This window comes from Arvicanthis niloticus, chromosome 21, assembly GCF_011762505.2.
Source record: "Arvicanthis niloticus isolate mArvNil1 chromosome 21, mArvNil1.pat.X, whole genome shotgun sequence".
NCBI classification, from domain to species: Eukaryota; Metazoa; Chordata; class Mammalia; order Rodentia; family Muridae; genus Arvicanthis; species Arvicanthis niloticus.
The window spans coordinates 26,525,751-26,548,181 of record NC_047678.1 but is presented as its reverse complement, the minus strand read 5'-3'; the positions used below and the strand labels follow the sequence as shown (position 1 = coordinate 26,548,181).

Genomic DNA, 22,431 nt, shown 5'->3' with positions numbered 1-22,431 from the left:
TGGTGTGGCTCACAACCATCTGTAATGGGATCCAATGCCCTCTCCTGGTGTGTCTGAAGACAGCTACAGAATACTCACATACATAAATGATAAATCTTAAAACAAAAAAAAAGTACACCTGCAATATTGGGAGTCCACATTCCTTAGCCTGCCTGCCTTTAATACAAAGGCAGATAAGGCCTGGCCTTCCAGGCCCTCCAGTGATTTAGTTCTGGCCCAGTCCCTCAGACGGATGTGTGTCAAACAGAGTTGCAGGTACCCGAGGGGCAGAACATCTGTCACAACTTTCAGCCCCAATGTCTAAGCATGCACAGCCCAAAGGGAAGGCGGAGGCCCCCAGAGCTCCTAACTCCAGTTTGCTCAGGGCCAAGCAGGGCCTTGTCACACACCTGATAGCTAGATTGCTGGCATCCCCTCCCCAAACCTCAGGCAAGTGGTCTTTGATTTGCCTAAACACCTAGGCTTGGAATTTTCACAGAAAACATAAGCACAAAAAAAAAAAAAAAAAAAAAAAAAAAAGGTGGGTTGGTGAGATGGCTCCCAGGTAAGTCACAGAAGACTGCCATTCTGAGTGTGATCCCCAGAGTTGTCCTCTGACCTTTACATGCATGCTGTGGTACATGTGCAGGGATGTGTGTGAGCATGAGTATGTGTGAGTGTATATGTGTGTGCATCATACATATACAATTAAAGAGAAGGAAGGAAGAAAAAACGAGGTAATGTTTCAGGGACAATCTTGTCCAATAGTCAGTGGGTGTACAGGGATCTATTGGTTCAAAGAGACAAACAGCAAGCTTTACGCTGGTCAGGGGCTGTGCTGGCCTGCCTGGCCTCAGGCTATGCTGAGGAAATGAGGCAACAGCAGGAGCTGGGGAGGTCACCAGGCAAGGGAGACAACCACAGGAGCTCATGTAGTAGATCAAGGAGAGGCAGCCTCAGGCTGCACAGCCTCAGAGCAGCAGGAAGAGTGAGAGGGTGCGGCTGGGCCAGGGGATAGTCTGGGAGGGCTGCAGAGCTGTGGGAAGACAAGGTGGAATGAGGATGGGAGGGGTGGGTGTGGGTCAGATTGGAGAAAGGGAAGCCCTGGAGCAAAAGAGACAAAATAAGAGAACTCTCTGGAGAGTGAGCCAAGACTCAGGTTAGAGAAGACAGCCCAGGAGAGACAGGGAGTGGGAGCAGGGTCCCTGGGAGAGGAAGGAGGGGCATGCATGGCTTGTAGAGGTCTGGAGGAGGCACAGTGAGCAGCAGAGCAAGTGCTTCTGAGTCAATCCTCACGGTTGGGAGAGCCGGAGGGGCAGAAGAAGAGGGCAGGACAGTGCCTCCACAAGCCCGGGAGGGAGGAAAGGGGACAATCCAGGGTGCTGCCGAGCCCTGCAGAACAGCCATGGAGGGACTGCCCAGCCTAGGTGAATGGATAGGAGGAAAGGAGTAAGGTGCTGGGGACAAGACCCAAGGGTGCAGTGACAAGTGGCTGGACCAGCCCTTGGCTCAGCACAGCAAGTGAGGATTTAGAAGCTGGGGCCAGGGGGTAGGGCTGCCAGTGTGACTCATCTTGGGCTTCTGGAGGAAAATCCTCCTAGGATAGGCTCAACAATGGTATTCTATTTCTATCCTGATTTTCCTGCAAGGGGAGGGGAAGACAGCGATCTGCCTCCGGTTAGGGCAACGTTCCCCAGGCACAGGCGGCTTCTTCCACTCACAGTTCAAGGCGAGTAAGACATTTTATGTAACCCTCTGAAGAGCCTTCTACACAGTCTAAAAGGAACTGACTCGAAAGTGGCAGTCTTTATTTTTAGTCACCTAAGAACCATGGTGATTCTCACAGAAGCTGCACCAAAATGCCAAGCTGACATGTCCGGCACTGGGCTCCCTTGCCCCAGTGGCAGAGAAGCATAGCACTTGGGTCGTTTTGAAAGATGCCTTTCTGTGCTAGCATTAGTTATGAGGTGTCTGCTGATGGCCCGCTAGGATCCCAAGAAAGCTCTGGGACCCCCAAACAGCTGAATCTAGCTCCTGCCTTGTCCTTGACAGGACCAAGAACCCACAGTGGCCAGACCAGGTGCTCTGCATGGGTATCTCTACTGGCCTGAGGTGACCGAGGAGAGACTCTTGGCCTCTCTGACTGGTGTGACTAGGAAGCTAGGGCGAGTTCACAGGGCCTCACAGGTGGCCACACTGCGCTGGCAGTCACTGCAAACTCCCAGAGAAAGGTTCTTTGGGCATTTGAAGGAGGGGTGAGAAAAGTCCAGAACCTTGAGACTAGATTTCTTCTGTTTTTGTTTTTTTAATTTTAAAATGGTTTCTTAAATATATTTATTTTTTCTTTAAACATAACACGAGGAAGGTATAAGTATTCCAGATTTTGGGAGGGATGAAGAGGAAGATATTCAGAACCTTTCACCAGAGTCCCTCCAACTTGACCATAGTGGAGGGATGGCAAAATAGTGAAATGGTCAGCTACAACTTGTGTGGTTATCCCCCCACCTCAGGGACTGCCCCCCCCCCAAGACCCTTGTGTTCTCTCCCTGGGTTATGTGAGCCTTTTATTGTCCCTTCTACTTCCTGATGGCCCATCTCCTGTCTCCTCACCACTGACCTCTCCTATAGTCTCACTGGTCCCTTTCCCTCTCTGGCCTGGTTTTCTCAAGGTGGGCTTATACTGCATCTTTCTACAACTCTTTCTTCTTGTTTATTTCTTCTTTTATCCCACATTTCCCTGTGTGTTTGGGGAAAGGAAAAGAGAGCAGAGCTCTGTGAATGTCTTACCCACTGGGATAGTGCCTCTGATATAATGGGCTCTGGGCCTCAGGCTGCAGCTCTCAGTGCTGGGGAGGCTGCTGCCTCTGAGAGAAGATTGACAAATGTCACAAGGTGGCAGATCGTGGTGCTTCTCAAGCACAGGATGAGTGGAAAGGCCAAGGGACACCAGGCAAATGGTCCTGTACTGCCCAGTGTGTTGGGTAGGAAGAGATATATAATAGAAATAAGTGCTGGGTGGGGCGGGCTGCTGGTGGCGCACACCATTAATCCCAGCACTTGGGAGGCAAAGGCAAGCAGATTTCTGAGTTCGAGGCCAGCCTGGTCTACAGGATGGCCAGGGCTATACAGAGAAACCCCATCTTAAAAACAAAAACAAGACAAAACAATTTTTAAAAAAGAAAAGAAGTTAGAATGGGGGTCCTAGCCAAAAAGGGGAGGGAAGAGGAAGCCTCCACTTCCTGTTTCCTATTGCTGTGTTCCTAAGCCACATGTCTGAGCAGGTACCATCAGGAAAGATGATATGGTAAGGAACTCTGGGTGAAGACCTGTCCCTAGCTCCCTGGTTCCACAAGTAGGGGATGGAAGGCCCTTCAGAACACAGACCGACGATACACGCTCAGAGCCACACACTTAGCAGGTGCTTCTCCCTCAGCCACTGCTACCACTGTGCAGAAGGCCTCTCTGGTGGAAGTATCACAGACACTCAGGGTCCTTCTGACCCACTCAGGATATACAACAGCTCCTTTTACCACACCCTTGACAGGCGCCTACCACATGCAGTATAAAGGACGCTGGTTGCAGAGGGCTTCTAGACATTGCTGTGACCAGCACAAGTCTGGAAGGGCTGAGTTTTGGCAAAACTGTTCTGCCATCACTGATGGTAAGTGATATATATCTTAGCAGAAGAAAGAAGTGAGCTGTTAGGTACCCGGTGCGCCAGCCACTCTAGCTATGCTTCTCAGATACATGGCTAGACTCTTAGGAAGGTTTGCACATGCGCAGGACTCGCTGCAGCTTCCCTTGGTTACCCTACTCCCCACTCAGCTCTGGGGACCTTTTTCCAAGAAGCTACTGCCTATCCTGGCACTTCCCTGTGACTAGGTCTTATTCCTCCTCTTGGGAGGGTCCAACTTGGGCCCTCTTGGGAGAGACAGTAGATTCCAGAGAGGAGGGCACCTCCTGGGCCTGCTCCATGAGCTGGAAAGCAGGTAACACAGAAGTGGGCAAAGTAGCTAAGCCAGGCAGCCAGATGGAAGTGGAATGCCAACACCCAGTTACATGGCTTCTGCCTGAGCAAGAGGAGGAGTAACTGAAGTCTAGCAGGGAAGCCTGGGCCTGGGACATCTTCCCTAGTCTGGAGCAAGACAGAGATCTACTCTGGCTAGGAAAAGACAGCAGCATTGGGCAGAAGGTAGCACTCGGCTGTTTCATAGCAACCAAGGTAGCCACAGCAGGGCTCTGTAGAGAAGGGGCTCCTTCTGCACTAGCACACACTGCATTATGGACCATACTCCAGCATATACCAGCCTTATGAACCCACACCTTCCCTGCTATGCTCTGGGGTTTACCTTCTGTCTGTCCTTCCAACACCCACATGTCAGCTTCCTAGTGACCCCTGTCCTAGGTGACCCTTGATTCCCATCCTTCCCACTGCCTCTAAGACATCCCGTTTCTACATGAGACATCAGATTGTGTGTGTGTGTGTGACACTTATATGGTATTATGGCATTTGTGGCCGTTACTGCTTCCTGAAGCCCAGGTACAACTTCTCTCCCAGGATCCCCTCCTGGCCCCAGCTCATGCTTGTGGCCTGCCTTGCTCTCCTTTGTGTGTGGCTGCAGCAGGGGTTATACAACAGCTCCTTTTACCACACCCTTGACAGGCGCCTACCACATGCAGTATAAAGGACGCTGGTTGCAGAGGGCTTCTAGACATTGCTGTGACCAGCACAAGTCTGGAAGGGCTGAGTTTTGGCAAAACTGTTCTGCCATCACTGATGGTAAGTGATATATATCTTAGCAGAAGAAAGAAGTGAGCTGTTAGGTACCCGGTGCGCCAGCCACTCTAGCTGGGAAATGCCCCTGGGAAATGTCTCAGCAATTCTCAGTGAGAAGCTTTGGCCTATATGACAAAACAAAGGATCCAGACTTTGATGGTCCATGCTCAAATCTGAACTTGACCAGCTTGCCGCCTGGCCTTGGCTACGTTACTGGACTCAGGGCTTCAGTTTTCTTGTATGTAAAATGCAGCTCTCAAAGCTACTGCAACACTCACGTAACAACTCATGGTTTATTCAACACACACTGCTGGGGTGGAAACTGGGTGTATGTACTGTGGTCAACACAACGCTCCTAGCTCTCGCCCTGGCTGGGCTTTGGGATATTGGGACACACTGAAGTTCCAAAGAAAGTTTCCTGTGATCAGTCCTAGGAGGGTCTGAGCTTCTTATAGCTCCCCTACAATAGAAAACTGCTTTTAATCATTTCCAGGACTGTGGCTGATTTGGGCTCCCCCAGGAGGTCTTTCTGGAGGGTCTTGGGCTCCCCAGTACCTTCTCCCTCCTATAATAGAGTAAAGGACTCTATTAGAGGATAAGGGGTGTCATTTAAAAAAAAGTGGCACACCACTGTCAGTGAAAGTGGTAGGTAGGTCTGGGGGAATGTTCTGGGGATGGTCACTGGCTCCACACACATGACCTGGACTGTGCTATACACATCTAACTCCCTTGTTCATTTTAAAGACAGAAAATGTGGAATTAATCTCCCTATCGCATGGTTTTGACTCTACTCAGATTCTCAACAACTAAAACAGAAGCAATGAAATGGGGAGTCTCTCTCTGGTGTGAGGTCTTATGAGCTATTAAATCAAAGTACAGATGCTGGGTAGGCAGTCTGTCCCAGCTCTACCCTGTTGCTAGCAAGCACCAATCCGTCTCTTGGTACATAGCCTTATGTGTACACACACATGGATATATAGGAAACCGTCTTGCTGATGGTAGACAGTGCCTGGCCAGTCACATGTCAAGGTGACTAGGAACTAGAGGGGCCAACTTAGCTCCCTAGGGACAGGCCACTAGTTTGAGTCCAATCCTTCCTGACACCCAGGCTCTTGGTCACAGCACACATCGAATGATTTGTTGCACGGGGGCTTTTAACTCTGAGGGTGTCAATGCTGGCCCTCAAACAGCCTGTCAATCAGACATCTAGTGTCTGTACCATAAAGTGCAGGGTTTTGTATAAATCTTGTTCACAGACAAGTTCCAAACCTTCTGTTCCAAGACACGGGTAGCACTTAGAAAGTACGTGATGGACAAATGCTGAGTCCCTGGTGTTGGGAGAGTACAGAGAACACAGTTCCTGAGAGTGAAGGGCAGCCCAAGGCTGGTGATGGGTCTGCCTGGCTGCTGAACAGCACTTATTTCACTTTAATCCCTGGATAGAGCAAGCTTAAGTGTGGCAGGGGAGGGAGGGAGTTGACAGACACTAGCCCAAGCATGGCCCTCCACTGCCTGGCCTTGGGAGAGTCCCCCTCCCTGTGACTTTAAGAGAGCAGGAAATGGGAGAAGACAAAGTTGGAGCTGGAGTCAAAGGATCTGTGGGTTTCTCCTCTTCCCATCAGCCCTGACTTGATGACTTACAGCTTTAAGGCCGGAAGTCTGGAGGGAAGGAGTCGAGGTCCTCTCTTATGATGACATCTGTAATGCTGAAGTACCCAGGATCACACATAGTTGGCCCATAAAACACAAGAATCTACAGAAATCCCTCACAATCTCTAACACTCTCCCCCCAGCCCCCGGCCCCCAATCTGCTGCAAGCAATACAAGCTTTTGGCTCCTGGAGCCCATGGGTCTCGGCTCTGTTTCCCATTATCTCAGGGGTATAGGATTTCTCTGACATGTCTGCCTGTCCCAGTCCCCGTCTCTACTGAGGATTAGCTCTTAGGGAAGTACACGAAATGCTATTTTCTGTCACTGGATTAACCACTGGATTAAGGAATTTTGACTAATTTACCTTCTCATGGCTTCATAGCAATCCCTCTTTCCACCTCTCAAATAAGCAGAGCCTCTTCTTAAAAGGAGAAGCTATAAAAGGACCCACCTCCAGCGTTTGTAAAGCCAGATGCTCTTGGGACCTATGGAGTACTGTTCACACCAGAGGAGACCAAAACACAGCCCTGCCAACGTGGACCTGGGTTTAAGCACCTCTCTTTGGCAGCCATGGGAAAGGCACCTGGGAAGCCGGTGTTTGACAGAATCTAAGGTACAGGATCCAGGCATGCGTGTCCAGTGTTCTGCTCCACTGATTCTACACTGAGTCCAATAGAGCTAAGTAGAGGCATGAGCCTTGGCCACCTATTGCATCCCCAAGCCTGGAAGAGTGCTCTGCAGCTGGGAAGCTTGCACAACATCACTACAGCCTGGTAAGCTGGCTACAGCTCCAGCCCAAGAAGACAGCTACAGGAACAAAGAAGGGCATGTGTCATCAGGGTGGGTTTTCATAAGCTTCCTTTGTCACTTGGACCCACCAGGGAAAATCCACTAGGCTGCCCTGAGTTTTCTAGAAGCACCAGTCAGGCCAAAATCAGGATGAGGCATAGGACTGTCTTCTGTCACTGTGTTAGGCAAAGCTCAACACTTCTTTCTCTTCTGGTTGCAGCCCCCCAGGGTATGAAAGCATTTGAGCTCAAGTATAGGCTTGGCTCAAAGTGAATGGATGGGAATAGCAAGCCTGTGGCGGCTTTCCTGCTTTCCCTGGCTTTGGTGTAATGGAACTTCAGCAGAGAGTGCACCTGGCAGTCCACAGGGTCAGCTTTGCCTTGGTTAATCTCAAAGCAGCATCAGCCTGTCTGCAGCTGCCTGACACAAAGCTTACATAGGCCCCTTTCTTGTGTTCTGTGTTTGACCCTTCCTTTAGAGAGCTCCAGATGAACAAGGCAGATATTGGATTCTTCTCACCCATTTCTAAGCACATCCTGCACCAGCCAGAATGATCTGCATGCATCTCATGTGTCCCCACTCCCAGCTCCTGCTCACCATCTCCCAGCCTGCCCTACTACTCTAGCTTGGAGCCTCAGAAGAAATCTCACATGACCAACCGTGAACATTCCCAGGCTCCAGAGGTAACCACAGCCATCGGCCAGCCCATTTCCCTCTGCAGCTCTTTGGGGGAGGGGGTTACTTTTCACCACAACCGCAGACGGGATGAAAGATGGAAAGCAAGAGATGTCTGCCAGATCCCCAAGGGAGCTGCCATCCAGCCTGCCACGCAATACCAAATGCAAGCTAGTTTTGGAGTGCAGCTAACAAGCTGCGCGCCTTGAGGGAGGCTGCAGACTGCCTGGACTTGGTACTTAAGGTGGGAATGGCCTCCCCCACCCTTCCCTATGTTAAAGCCACAGGGCCTGTGGACTGAATGCCAAAGCCAGCAACAAGGCTGGGGAGGAGGAGGCAGGGGCTAGACATGTTCTTATTCTTCCCTGGAGTGTATGCAACTAGCTAAAGGCAGGCCTCAAGACTGTCCCCACCACAGATTATACAATGTCTTGAGTCCCTTGTCTCCCAAGAAGTAACCTCTTAACAGAAAGACAAACAAGCCTCTTGTCTCTAAGTGGCAGGGGCTCAGGCCGTTCTGACTGTGCTGAAAGGGTAGCCCAGGAATGTCCACATGGAGATGATGACAGACTCATTCTGGACTGCCTGTGTGTGGTTACATGTGCGGAGGGTGGTCTCAGGGGAAACAAACAAGTACCCTGTTGTAAGCAGGGACTGCCAGAAGGCATGCAAGGGAACCCCTGCTCTGTACCTTCCCTACAAAGTGGGTTTGGGAGTCATGAGAGGACCCATAGGCAAAATGGTGTAACTACTTTAGCAATCCCACCTTTCCCACTAGTGTGGAAGTAGACACTTTAGGCCAGGTGCCCAGTAAGCAGGGAACTGCTGGAACTTGGCAGGGAAGGGTGGGTAAAGGCATCTAAATCCCCAAATCAAACACAAACCCTTGGCCTTGTTGAACGACATCAGCAGAACTCAGGAACCTCAACATCTGGCAAACTTAACTGCCAAGGAGCCCCAAATCAGCAGAGCTTCTATGGCCTGGTTCTTCTTGCTTAAATTTCAAGCCTTAGATTAGAGTTTAGCAGTCTCTATGAGCCATAAGGACCCAACTGTGACATCACTGCATGGCTGGGGCTAGCCTGAAGCACTGCATGCTATTAAAAAAACAGTTGGAGCAAGAATTTGCAAGAATTTCATGGCTTGGTATTTTTAAAAAGCAGCAAGATGTGAAACTTGAGTCAAAAATAACTCTGCTGTCGGCTCCTGAAACAGAACCACTGAGCCCCTAGCTAAGTCTGTGCTGGGCTGCTCACACGAGCCTCCCAGGCTCCTGGGTCGCTGTCTACATCTCCAAGCTCCACCACATCTCCTGAAGAGAAACAGGGCCTCAAATGCTCAAGAAAGTAGCAAGGCCCCACCCAGCAATCCTTCAGGATTCTGAGTCCACAGTGTAACACAAGGGAGCCAATTGGGAGCTGAACTTGATCAAGACTCTATTTGCCTGCTAGCTAACTTTCTTTCCTGTAACATCAATATAGGGGCACAAGAGGAAAGAACATGCAGGTTAGAGCCTGTGCTAGAGCCCCTTGATGACCGAGTCACACAAGCAAGTATGGCCTAGGGTCTGGATTGAGGCCTAAGGTTTTGCTATGAGGGACAAGCCTGGCATGGCAGCACAGCAGATTTCACAAGGCCTCACGGGAAGCCCTGGTTCTACCAGAGTTGCTGATGACCTCAGAAGACAGAAAGGTAGAAAGCACAGTGGTTACATCCATGTTTCTGAAGGACAACATGGGAAGTGGGACAGCCAGCTGTGCAGAAACAGCAGGAATGGCCACTCCATGGGCCTCTCACCACCTTACAGAAAGCTGTAAGAAGCAAAGCCCAACCACAGTGGCCAGGCATTTTTGCTCTTGCTCCTGCCTTTTCCCTATAGGCTTCTGGGGCAGAACCAGCTTTGTTAGCAGTAATGACCGAGGCAGGCCAATTGAGAGAGTAATGTGGGTAGCTGTATGGAGGTGATAAACTCAGAGTCTAGGACATGCTTTTAATCTTTAAGTTGAGTACCAGGCCAGGCAAGGTTACACGTTGAAACCCTGCCTCTCTACCCCCCTCCATTTTTTTCAGGGCTAGAGAGAGGCTCAGCCATTAAGAGCCTGGCTACTCTCCCAAAGGACCTAGGTTTGGTTCCCAGCACCTACATGATAGCTCACAATAATCTATAACTCTAGTTCCAGAGGGTCTGAAGCCTTCTTTTGGCCTCCACAGGCACCAGACACATGGGAATGCACAGACAAAACACAAAAAACATAAATAGTAAATAAATAAATAAATAAATAAATAAATAAATAAATCTTACAAAAGAAGGAAGAAACACCCACATTTTCCCCGAGCCAGTTGCTGTTGATGTCCAGAACAAACTAATCAGCGCTGGCTGGGCCTTCCTAGCCCTTCTCACAGTGGCCTCCCAGGCTACTGCAGTCACTGCATTCTAAGAATGACAGTCATGAGAAGTGTACATCTTTGAAGAACTTTGATCTTGGCCCTGGATGCTTTAGTCCAGGATCAAAGACTCACCCGTAATTTTCAACAGCTTCACCCCAGTGCCACTTTCACCTTCTGTGCACCCCTCCTTCCCCAGACACTTGCACTTCCCTGGCAGCTCACAGGACTCCCAGACTTGATGTCCACTCCTGCTGTTCCCATGCTATAGGCTTGCAGGGCTGTCCCACGGTGCCACATACAACACTGGACTAACTGCTGGTCTTTACCACAGCTGCCTCAGTCCAGTTTACCAGTTAACCAAGGAGCCTAGTAGGTTTGGCTATACATAGCACTTAGGAGGCAGAGACAAGTGGATCTCTGAGTTCGAAGCCAGCCTGGTCTACAGAGTGAATTCCAGGATAGCCAGTACTATACAGAAAAACCCTGTCGGGGCCTGGGGGGTGGGGGGAGAGGGAGGAAGGAAGGAAGGAAGGAAGGAAGGAAGGAAGGAAGGAAGGAAACTGAGGCTACAGGAATCGTATCAAAGGTCCAAGATATCCAGTTGCCTTCAAATCTAGGAAAGTGGATGTGTCGAGGCATCTGATAGGCGGCAGCTTGTTGAGTGAGCTCCTCCATATTTGGTGGGTATGAATGATACTGAAGAATCCTGGGTACTCTAAGCATGGATGGTATCCAGCAAGGATCAGATCTTCAATGAGTTCAGCAGAGGAACAAGTGAAGCCCCAAGTAGCAGCCTCATAGGCTGGTAAGAATGAGCTCTCTCCTACACCAAGAGCACAAGCCAAGGTAAGAGAGAGAGATGGAGATGGAGATAGAGAGAGAATATGGAGTGTAAGTGTGTGCTTGTGTGTTGGGCAGATGGCCTCAGGGGCTAGCCTTCTGGGTTCTGATTACAGAGCCTCTGTCCTTCAGGAAGGTCAAATGGTGTCGGTGGGCAGCAGTAGTAGAAGGTGAAGTCAGGGGGTTGTGAATGCTGGGCAAGCACTACCTATGTCCCCAGCATTTTTAATTTAAACTCTCTCTTAATAGCTAAACCATCTCTCTAGCATTGAAAGACAGTGCACAAAGTCCACAGCATGTGTACAGAGGTCAGAGAATGACCCCGAGGAGTCAGTTTACCCCCTCAGCTTTCTGTGGGTTCCAGGGATCAAAGACTGGCAGGCATGCACAGCAAATGCTTTACTGGATGAGATGTCTTGCTGGTTCTGCAGGAAACTTCTTGATGAAGACATCCCAAATTCCACCCAAACTGTTTAGCAAGGGATGCAGGGATGCTCTGCCCACGGTGGCTAAGATCAGGATTACCTGCTTCCTGCCAAAGCCACAGGCTGGGTGGACCCAGGCTGGATCTAGGTGACACCATTATTGAGGCCTTATCAGCACCTGGCAAGAGGCGAAGGTCTGTGAAATCCGAAGGCAAACTCAAGTGAGAGTGCAGAGGAGAGCCCAGGAGAGCTGTTGGTTCCAGCCAAGTATCAGGATGTGCACACTTAGAGACTTTCCATCTAAAACAATTTGAGGAGACCTGAAAGGCCAGGCCAGGCAGAGGACTGCCGACTGGGAAAATACAGACAGGAGGAGACAGAGCAAATGACCCCACACCTTGCAAGGTCATTTCAAAAGCTGTGTTCCTCTTATAGATGGATGGCCCCTGCACCCCAAGACAGAGTTTCTCTATGTAGCCTTGGCTGTCCTGGAACTCAATCTGTAGACTAGGCTGACCTTGAACTCACAGAGACCCGCCTGCCTCGCCTCCTGAGTGCTGGGATTAAAGGCGTGAGCCACCATACCTGGCTCATAAATGCACTTTTGAAAATTAATGTGTGCACTTTATAGACATGGGAGCCTCTAAAAGGTAAAACCAGCTCAACCCCAACATGGGGCTAAGGAACTGATTTCTGATGCAGCATAAACCATAAAGGAAGCTGGGAAGCTGGGGGCCTGCAAGGCCTCTTGACTCTGGCAGCCACCTTGTTGGCTTGGGAGGCTAGAAGCCTCAGCTGTGCTGATCTTACCACCCATTTGCTTGATCTGTAGTCAAGTCTGGCTCCAAGATTTTAGGAAGTTGCCTCCCAGGAGCAAGCCTGTGACAGCTCTGCCTCTTGCCTAAGTCAGTCAGTCTCTCTGTCTCTGTCTCTCTCTAGCTCTGCTCTCTTCAGTGTCCCATCACTCCTGGGTTGGTGTTCCATACCCCCCACCAGAGGACCCAAAGTCTCCATGCCTTGACCTGCTGGGCTCCTTATGCATGGCTCCTGGCTTTCCCAATGGCCCCAGCTGCCTGCTCCCCCTTAAAGCTTGGCTCTGACATCAGATTCAGTTAAGGAGACTTCTCAGGGATGGCACTGGGTTTCACACAGGGGCAAACAGAGTAGGCTCAGTGAATGTGTGTTCACAGAAGGAACCATCACTGCTATTGGAAGGGCTGAGAAATGGCTCTCTTGGGCCCTGGGAAGGTCTAGCTTCAGGAGGCAGTAGAAGACTGGAAGAAGGCTTTGTGATGCTCTGGCCCCAGCAAGCCTTGGGTTGTAGCAGTGGGAACAGCAGGGGCAGCTCCTAACACCAGAAGAGCACAAAGCCCAACTGGGCACTGCTTGATGAGCCCCATGGGTGGACACATTTCATATTCACAGAGACCTGGAGAGTGGGTGCCGGACCAGACCTACAGGAGGCTTGGGTTTTCTTAAGATCACCACAGGAGGCTATAGTGGAGGGGCGGTGCTTAGTTTCCTGACTTTAGGACTTTCTTTTATAGAAGAGCTGCTTGGGGTGGAGTGTCACCCTGGAGAGGGCTGGGAATTTCTGTCACTCAGGCTGGCGGTAAACAGACTACAAATATCCATAAAGGCTGTCTTGCCCCATGGAGCTGCACAGGCACACACCAGAGACTGTGTGTACAGTAGGTTCTGTCTGTTTATATTTCTGTAGATCGGGCTGGCCTTACGCTGTTGATCCTCTTGCCCCTTGCACGCATTTCACGTGCCAGGGTTGCCAGCATGAACTATGATTCCAGCTTTAAGAACCAGGGCCCTAGCTGAGTGTGGTGTTGCACATCTTTGATCCCAGGACTTGGAAGGCATAGGTACATGGATTTCTGTGTGTTCAAAGCCAGCCTGATCTATAGTGCAAGTTCCAGACAGCCAAGACTACATAGAAAACCTTGTCTACAAAACAAACACCAAACAAACAAAACAAGAAAAGAAAGAAAAAAAAAACCCCAGGGCCCTTTGTAATGGGTACTGGAGGACCTGTGACTCATTCAGAAACCATCTCTGTCCACTATCCAGTGCAATGGCATGGCTCTCCTGGAAGTTTGTTCTGCAGGATAGAAGTGTAAGCGACCAGGAGGTACCAGCTTCCTCTAGGGGGCCTTGAGGGAGTAGATTTCCCTGCAGAGGAGGAAAAGGGCAGTAAGCATGCTCACACAGCACGAGGGATGATTCACAGGAACACCACTGAAGCAGGAGTCAGTGCTGAGGTGGCCAAAGTACAGAGAGCTTTGGGACTAAGCACACAGTGAGGAGTGGGGTAGCACCTAAGGCCAGCACTCACAGACTAAACAGGGAGCCCTGTTCAAGCAGCCACTTGAAAAGAAAAGCAGCAGCAACTACCTGGGCTCAGCCTCAAGACAGGGCTGGTTCAGTTAGGACCAGGCCTCCAGAGAGCACGGTCTGAGGAACTCGGATGTACAGTGTACAAAAGGGGGCTGAGCCTCATAGCTTTTAAGGAATCCAAGCTTCCTCAAAACACAGTGGGTCCAAGGGCAACCCTTTTCACTTCCTGGTACCAAGGAATACACAGGCACTGTCAGAGGAGAAGGCCAGTATGAAGTTACAAAGAGACCAGTGTCAGGTAGGACATCCTGACACCCAGCTGCAGGCCACTTCTACTCTGTGATACGAGTTTCTTACAAAGCTACTATCATACTCCTGACTGCTAACACAAAACAACCTTCCACGTGCTCTCCTAAGTCAGCAGCAGGAAATGTTTCTGGTGCTATACTCCTGTATTTTTAGCTATCTTCTCAGACTTAATTTCCAATTTTATCCTGTAAAGTCCTAATGACTCCACCTCCCCTGACCTCTCACTTGAAGAGGCTGTGAAGAACATGAGGCAGTTTCTGTCGGGCTTGAAGTGGGTATTTCATCTTAAAACCTTGGCACACTGCTCATGTCTCTTCAGAGAAGGCTTTCTTTCTTCTCAGGGTTAACAGGCTTCCCAGAATGTCTGTACACTGTGCTCTGGAGTCCCATAACCCTGACACCCAGCCATTCAGTCTCTCCCACTGGTACTTCCATCTGTGGGCCTAAGGCTGACACTCTACCAATGATGTGACAAGATGAAGTGGCTTTTCTCCCTTGGCCCAGGGTTTAGAGTCTGAGAAGGAATGGCAGGCTGCTTCAGCTCCATTACTGTCAGCTGTCCTCTGCAGTCCTCCTGTAGGACTAACTAGGAACAGTCTTGCCTCTCCCTGCTTTTACAACCCTTCCTAGCAGGCTGTCTGTCCCACAGCCTTCTAACTACAAGCCAGCACGGGATGCAGGGATCTGCAGGGTCCCTGCCAGGCAGCCAAAGCCAAGGCAGCAGGAAGACAGAGGATCTTTCAACACTGCCTTGCCCACTGCCCACCTTGTGCTGCATGTCAGCTACCCTGGATTGCTTCCACCAGACCACAGGCAGGTTGCTCTTCTGTCAGGGCCTTCCTCAGATGTGATGCTCCTCTGGGCAACCACAGTGCAGCTGCCACCTCCTGTGGCAGACTTTGCTCTTATTGAAGGTGCTATGCTGTACGTTGCAAGCTGCCACTGCAAGCTAAGCTCCAAAGAGTAGAACCCACATTTACCTCACTGAAAAGGATCATAGGCCATAGTAAACACTTACTCAGCAGATACCTAGAATCAGGCACGAGCCAAACACTCTGCAGAGATTCAAATCTGCTAATCTTACCAAAATAGCAAAGGTCAGTGCCCAGACCACCTGTGCATTACAGTCAGGACACTGGAGTTTAAAGCACTAAAGTCCCAAGGGCACCTGGGAAAAGCACGAATAGAGATGAGTTCAAAGCCAGGCTTGCAGGCGAGAACAGCCGAATGGACATATTTCTGTCAAACACTGTTGTGACCCAGCCATACCAAGGTAGGCAAACTCTGGCAAAGACCTGTGTGCTGATTTTGGAGTTTAGTGGCTGGGGCTTCCATAGCTCCACCAGTCAGAATCCCAGGGAAGACAGTGATATTTCATTGTCAGTTGGAAAACAGGCCCATTCTCCCCTTCACCCACCCCCCCTTTACATTCACAGAAACGCCTGCCTGCCTTCCTTCCTTTTTCCTTCCTTCCTTCCTTCCTTCCTTCCTTCCTTCCTTCCTTCCTTCCTTCCTTCTTTTAAAAGACAGAGTCTCACACTATGTAACTTTGGCCAGCCTGGAACTTATTAAGACCAGCCTTAAGATTTATTATAGAGCCGGGTGGTGGTGGCGCATGCCTTTAATCCCAGCACTTGGGAGGCAGAGGCAGGCGGATTTCTGTGTTTGAGGACAGCCTGGTCTACAGAGTGAGTCCTGGAGGACAGCCAGGACTACACAGAGAAACCCTGTCTCAAAAAAACCCAACCAACCAAACAAAAAAAAAAAAAAAAACAAAAAACAAACCAACCCAAAAAACAAAAAAAAAGACATTATAGACCAGGCTAGCCTCAAACTCATAGACACCCACTTGCCTCTGCTTCCCCAGTGCTAAAATCAAAGGCGTAAGCTACCATGCTGGCTAGTTTTATGTCAACTTGACACAAGCTATAGTAATCTGGGAAGAAGAAGCCTTAATTAAGCTCCTGCTTTCAGGTTCCTGTCCTGTTTTAAGTTCCTGTCCTGACTTCCTCTGATGACAGACTACAATGTGGAAGTGTAAGCCAAATAAACCCTTTTACTCCAACTTGTTTTGGTTTTGGCCATGGTGTTTGATCACAGCAAGAGAATTCATAATAAGACTGGCACCATGCCTTTCATCCAGTGGAGGACATGGTCCATGAGGAACACAAAGGCACTCTGAACTTGCCTTTAAAAAACTAGCAGTTACTGGGGATGGTGACAGACACATACCTGTGGCAGCAGTGCTGAGGCTGGAGTAAGGGATTTTCCAGTTCAAGGTCAGCCTAGGCTACACAAGGTGACCCTGGTTCATTAGAACAAAACTCAATACCAGCCAACCAACATCAAGTGGTTCAAACACCAACCAATGCAGATGAGGGGTGTAGTCCTATCAGGCCCTACCTGTGTGAGGACGTCCAGCTGGCCCACGATGTGCTCGAGTGTGCTGGTCAGTGTTTGGGGCATGCTGATGGGCTCTTGAGGTTCGCCTTGAACTGACTCCAGACTCTTTTCTCTGCCTGGTGGGACAGGCAAATCCATTTCTGGCTAAAGACAGAAAGAGACCAGGCCCTCAGTCTATTTAGTAGTTGAGGAAACAAGGAGAGAGGACCATCTCCAGAGGATTATCTGAGAAGCCAGGAGAGCTGAGGAAATGGCTTCTATGTCAGCAGGAAACAGCAGGGAGACAGGACATGCATCCCTTCCACACACCAAGGTTCACATGCCCATCTTTCACAGCAGACTGAGAAGTGGAGTTGAGTGCCCGGCAGTCCACACTAGATGGGGTCTGGACACAGGGCAGGTGGACTCCTGGTCCTCAGGGAGGCTGGTCAAGCTTGCAACTCTTCACTCTCAGGCACCAACCAGGATGCATCTTGGAGGAGCCAGAGACAAAGACTGCAAAGTCCTGAAGTCCCTCTTCTCCTAGACAGCTTGATTTCAATTCTGCCCTCCCAACGGCCTAGCAGCTGTGGCCCAGAAATGAGAGGAGATGTTCCAACCCCTGCCCTGCCCCATATCCCTTGGAAAAACAAAGATCTCTGTGTGACTGTTGTGCCCAGATGGCTGGTAGGAGCCAGAATCCACAGGACAGCCACAGCTGGCTTGTTTCAAACAGGACTCCAAGGATGGGAGGCACTTGGGATTTTATGACTTGAAGGGTGACTAAGCCCCCAAGTCATAAAAGTAGAGCCCCTCACTGTACTCAAATGAAAGCTTCTCCTGCCCCAGGAAGCAGCTTGCATGTATGGAGCAAGATTCCCTGAGCACGGGTGCCTGGAGGCAGCTCAGCAGATGCCACAGTCCCAATCCTGCAGCTCCACTATGCAATACTGATGGCCCATGCTCTGGGTCAGTCCCCAAGCTTTGATGACCCACACATGTCTAGTGGACATTCCAGATGTACCATGTCACCCCCAGGGCTCTGTCCAATCATATCCAGCTCCTTCCACATCCTCTCTTGCTTGTACCCTGGCACTCACATCGCATCTCCCTTTCCATGGATTCTTTTGCCTACCCCTCCCTCTGCTAAAAGTACCCTGCCCTCCCCATCAGGAGCTCCTCTTCCCCCTGCATACTGGGGCCTCCTCCTTCCCGCCCTGTTCCTCTAGCCACTTCATCTTCAGAACAAGACGATTGGTGCTGCCTGTCTCTGGGGCTCCTGTGTGGGCTGTACTCATCACTCCTTTCCCCACAAATCCAGGACATCACTAGGCTCAAAGCTTGTGGATCACCCATGTACCACAGAAGCTGCCCACCTCCCAGAGCCACAGGCAGTGGAGTATACTGGGGACACCTGGGACTCAGCTAGGACACCGCCCAGCCCTGACAGCACTGGGATGCCATAGACCCACAATCAGCCCGCAGGCTGTTTACATCTCCCCTCAGTGTCAGCCCAGCTGTAGAGAATGATCTGGCCTGGGCATACTCACCTAGATGACATCACAGTCCTTGGAAAGAAGGAACACAGGAGAGGGTTCAAGTGACAAAGGAATGCACAACAAGTCAGCATGTGGAATCTACCTGAATATTTCTCTTTCTTAGGAAAGAGTTCTGATCTTATAAACCACAAACTCTCAAGGACATATTGATGTGAACTTGAAAATGCCAGCTCTGGTGGCCAAAGAACTTTGAGTGTGAGACATGAGCCAAAGCAACATTCTTGAGAAGGAAACTGATATTGTGACCACATGCCCACTGTTGACATGCCTGTTGTATGATGTGCCCATTTCCTAAGCTCTTGGCTATCAGGACCTGGAATCAATGTACCCAGAAGCCTATTCCATAAGGAAACACTTCAGAAGCCTACCAGTCTTGCCAAGACAGCTTGGACCCAGTATAGTGATCTCCAGGCTCAGGTAGTTCTGCCATTGGTAAGGAATGAGAAGCTGGAGAGGCCTTAGCTCCACCACTATAACTAGTGACTTTACCTTTTCATCTGTAAAATGGGGTCAGTGAGTTAGACAAGCTCACCTGAAGTCACCATCAAGCCTTGTGCCCCTGCCCACTCCTTTTAGACAGACACACTCTTCCCCAAGGCAGGAGAACTGTGGATCCACCAGAACAGACTACTGAGAAAAGGTTACAGGCATCCTGTCCCGACAGCAGGCATCTTCTTGGGGACAGCCAGACTGGTGCTGCCTGCTGCCTGGGAAGGAGGGAATGGAAATTCTGAGTGTTTCTGCAGAGCAGCCCGGAAGCTGCCAGCGCTGAACTGAGCTCCTGGAAACAGGATGATGAGGTGGGGGTGGGGAGTGAGTGCCAACTTTAGCAATCTCCTTCTGAGCCAAAGCTGAGCAGATCCAAGGGAGCAGCAAAGACTGGAGCCATGGTGCTCCAAGCTGGAGAAGTGGCTTCAGGGGAGATACGTGTTCCCATAGACACCATGGATATGGGCTGTCTTTATGTCACAACAAAAGAAACGGAGGAAAGAAATGCAGAGCCTGGCACTTGGAGGCTAAGACGAGAGCGCTGTGAATTCCAGGGTAGCTTGGGCTACACATGGAAACATGGGGTGGCAGGATGAGAACAAGTGCTTACTAAGTTCAATCCCAAACCCATGGCAGAAGGAAGGAAATGACAAACAGATATTGTCCTCTACCCTCCATGCACACGCTACACTACACACAGACTAATGCATTCACATACACTCAATTTAAAAAATTCCTGCCGGGCGGTGGTGGCGCACGCCTTTAAACCCAGCACTTGGGAGGCAGAGACAGACGGATTTCTGAGTTTGAGGCCAGCCTGGTCTACAGAGTGAGTTCCAGGACAGCCAGGGCTATACAGAGAAACCCTGTCTTGAAAAACAAAAGTAAAAACAAATTCCTGAGTAGCCCTGGCTGTACTAGAACTATAGTGCATTCTATAGACCAGGCTGGCCGTGAACTCATAGAGATTCACCTGCTTCCCAAGTGGTATTAATTTAAAAAAGAAATAATAAAAATAAAAATATAATGGGAAAACAATTAAAAAGGATCTGGGCTTCTGGATGCTGTGCACAGTCCCTGTAACCCCAGCACTTGGGAAGCTGAGGCAGCAGGATCACAAATGTGAGGCTAGCCTGGGCTTCAAAGTGAACTTAAGGCCATGGTCTAGGCCATCCTGTCTCAAAAGAACAAATCCCCAGCATTACAGCACTGAAGCTAGCCAGTGCTGCTTACCTGCCATCTACTGCACGCCCTGATTTAACGTCACCTCACTAAATCCTCGAGGGTCCTTCACGGTAGTATTATTTTTCAAATAGAGGACACTCAGTCTAAGTGTTCTCTCAGGAAGGATCACCCTGGCACGCTACATACTTGCTCAAAATCATTCTGCTGGAATCTAACCTCAAAGCACAAATTCCTGGGTATCAGGTAGTCTGTGACAGGTGATATGTCAAACTGGCTGGAGCTGGACTTCTTTGTGCACTTTCTCCTTAGTATCTCTGTGGAGGCCAGCAGCTCCTCTGAGCCTAACTGTTTCTGCATCACTGCCCTTCCCTGTCTATCCTGGAATGCCAACCAAGGTGAAAACAGAGGCCCTCCACAAATACTTGATGCCTCGAAGGGCCCACTCCACAGGAGCAGTGAAATTCCTGTGACAAAACCTCTCCAGCATCTGCATTGCAGCAAAGGGCCATGGGCCCTGCCCCACTCACCCGCACTCCAGCATTCTTTGTGAAGGCCTGGGAATAAGCACAAACGCAGACGTAAGAAAGCTAAGTGCCACGGTAGCAGAGCCGAGTAATGGAGATGCAGAGGCCACAGCAGCATGGAAGGGCAAAGGTCACAGCAGTTTAACATGAAGCACCCTAGGGGCCACAGTGGTTCTTGTGTGTGATACTTATTCTTGGAGTCATCAGAGCACACACCTTTGGTCCTGACTGTCAGGTGTTTTCAAAGCTTTAACAGAGGGGGAGTGACCCATCCTGAATGTGGGCGGCAACCCCACCGGCTGTGTCCCAGGCTGAATAAAAAGGAGAACTGAGTGAACACCAGCATCCATCTTTTTCTGTTTCCTGACTTGCAGCCACTGGCTCATGCCTTTCCAGCATGACAAACTGTATCCTCCCTCTCAAACTGGGAGCCGAAATAAACCTTCCTTACCTTTTTCTGTTAGGTTCTTCCCACAGCAGGAGAAAAAAACCTAATAATTCAGTGCATCATAACTAAACTCCCCACCAAGATCAGGCTACATGTACAGTTCCATACTATGCCATTTATATCAAATATTATTTTAATACCAAAACCACAAAAAAAAGATGTGGAAACTCCTCTTGGGACCAATAGGGGTCTCTTCTCAGGCCACCTTGGAGTATGATTCTAGTCTCTCACAGCATGTTTAAAGGGTGTCTGCCTGGGTTCTTTTCTTCTGTCAGCTCCCTGTCATATGCCACTATGGGCTCCGCCCTTCATACACAGCAGAGACGCATTAAAATCACTATTTCAGTCACCCAGGCACACGAGGAATCAACCCGTGAAATTTCATTAAAACCAAACCTGAACAGCCTGTAGGTCTTGGTTGTCAGAGAAATCAGTCTGGGTAGATTTCCTGGCTGGACTCTAGGTTGGCTGACTATACGAATGGGCCTCGGATACTGGGACCTGGGGGGAAGCAGCAATCCTACCCTAAGAAGAAAAAAAGGGAACACCCTAAAGGAACCAAGCTGTTTTCTCTTCCAGAGAATCTGGGTTCTGTTCCTAGCACTATGCAGTGTGGCTTACACCCACTCTTAACTCTAGTTCCAGGGATTTGACACCCTCTTCTGATCCCCTCGGGCATAAGGCATGTATATACATGTAGGTAACACATCGTACACATACATTTTTAAAAGAAAGAAAGAACTGTCCTGTCAGCCTCCAAAAGGGCTAAGGTCAGGGATATAGCTCAGTGTGTTATCTAGCATGCACAAGGCCCTCGGTCTGATCCCAGTAGCATGTAAGACTAGCAGGGGGCCCATGGCAGTTGTACAGTTACTTAAAACCTTATACCAGCATCACCTTTGTATTATACCCATTATATGTTCTAGCCATACACTGTGAGAAAAACGGAAGCAGGACTGGAGAGATGGCTCAGTGGTTAAGAGCACTGGCTGCTCTTCCAGAGGTACTGAGTTCAATTCCCAGCAACCACATGGTGGTTCACAACCATCTGTAATGGGATTCAATGCCCTCTCCTGGTGTGTCTGAAGAGAGTGACAGTGTACTCACATACATAAAATAAATAAATAAATATTAAAAAAGAAAGACAGAAAGAAAAACAGAACCATACATACATAGAAAATATGCATATGAAAGGTCACAGCAGCTTTGTTGTTTCATTGTTGTTGTTTGTAACAACCAAATAACAGAAAATAACCTGATGTTTACCCTCAGGTAGATAAACAGACTGTGTGACACATCCACTCCATTGAATCCTCCTCAGTAGTAAAAGGTATGAACTACTTACACATGTAACAACATGGATCAACATCAAAATAGTTAGGCTGGAAGAAACCGGATGAAATGAGTAAGTAATTACACAATTCCACTTACATAAATTCTAAAGGTACAACCTAACTTAGACAGCAAAGTCAGTGAGTACTGGGGCTGGGGAGACAGCTTAGGGGGGTAAAAGGCCCTAGCAGGCAAGCACAAGGGCTGGAACTGGATTCACCGAGCCTCATAAAGCTGAGCAGGTGTGCCGGCCAGCCTGCAATCCCAGTACTCTGGGGGCAGGGACAGAATTCCAAGAGCAAGATGGCTAGCTGAATCAGCAAGCTCTGGGTTC

General features: G+C 49.6%; 1 protein-coding gene across 3 annotated transcripts in view; it reads right to left on the bottom strand.

The window, feature by feature from the left end:
• The window catches only part of Poc1a (POC1 centriolar protein A), a 72,732-nt gene that overhangs the window by 5,154 nt on the left and 45,147 nt on the right, over positions 1 to 22,431 (bottom strand). Inside the window, exon 10 of one of the 3 annotated variants that reach the window (XM_034525010.2) lies at positions 16,582 to 16,725. The exons of 1 other annotated variant lie outside the window; for it this stretch is intronic. In XM_034525010.2, the coding sequence (XP_034380901.1) occupies positions 16,582 to 16,725 (144 nt within the window). Of the gene's footprint in view, positions 1 to 16,581; positions 16,726 to 22,431 lie in introns of those variants that run through there. One more of the 3 variants, XR_013105734.1, reaches the window with a different exon arrangement.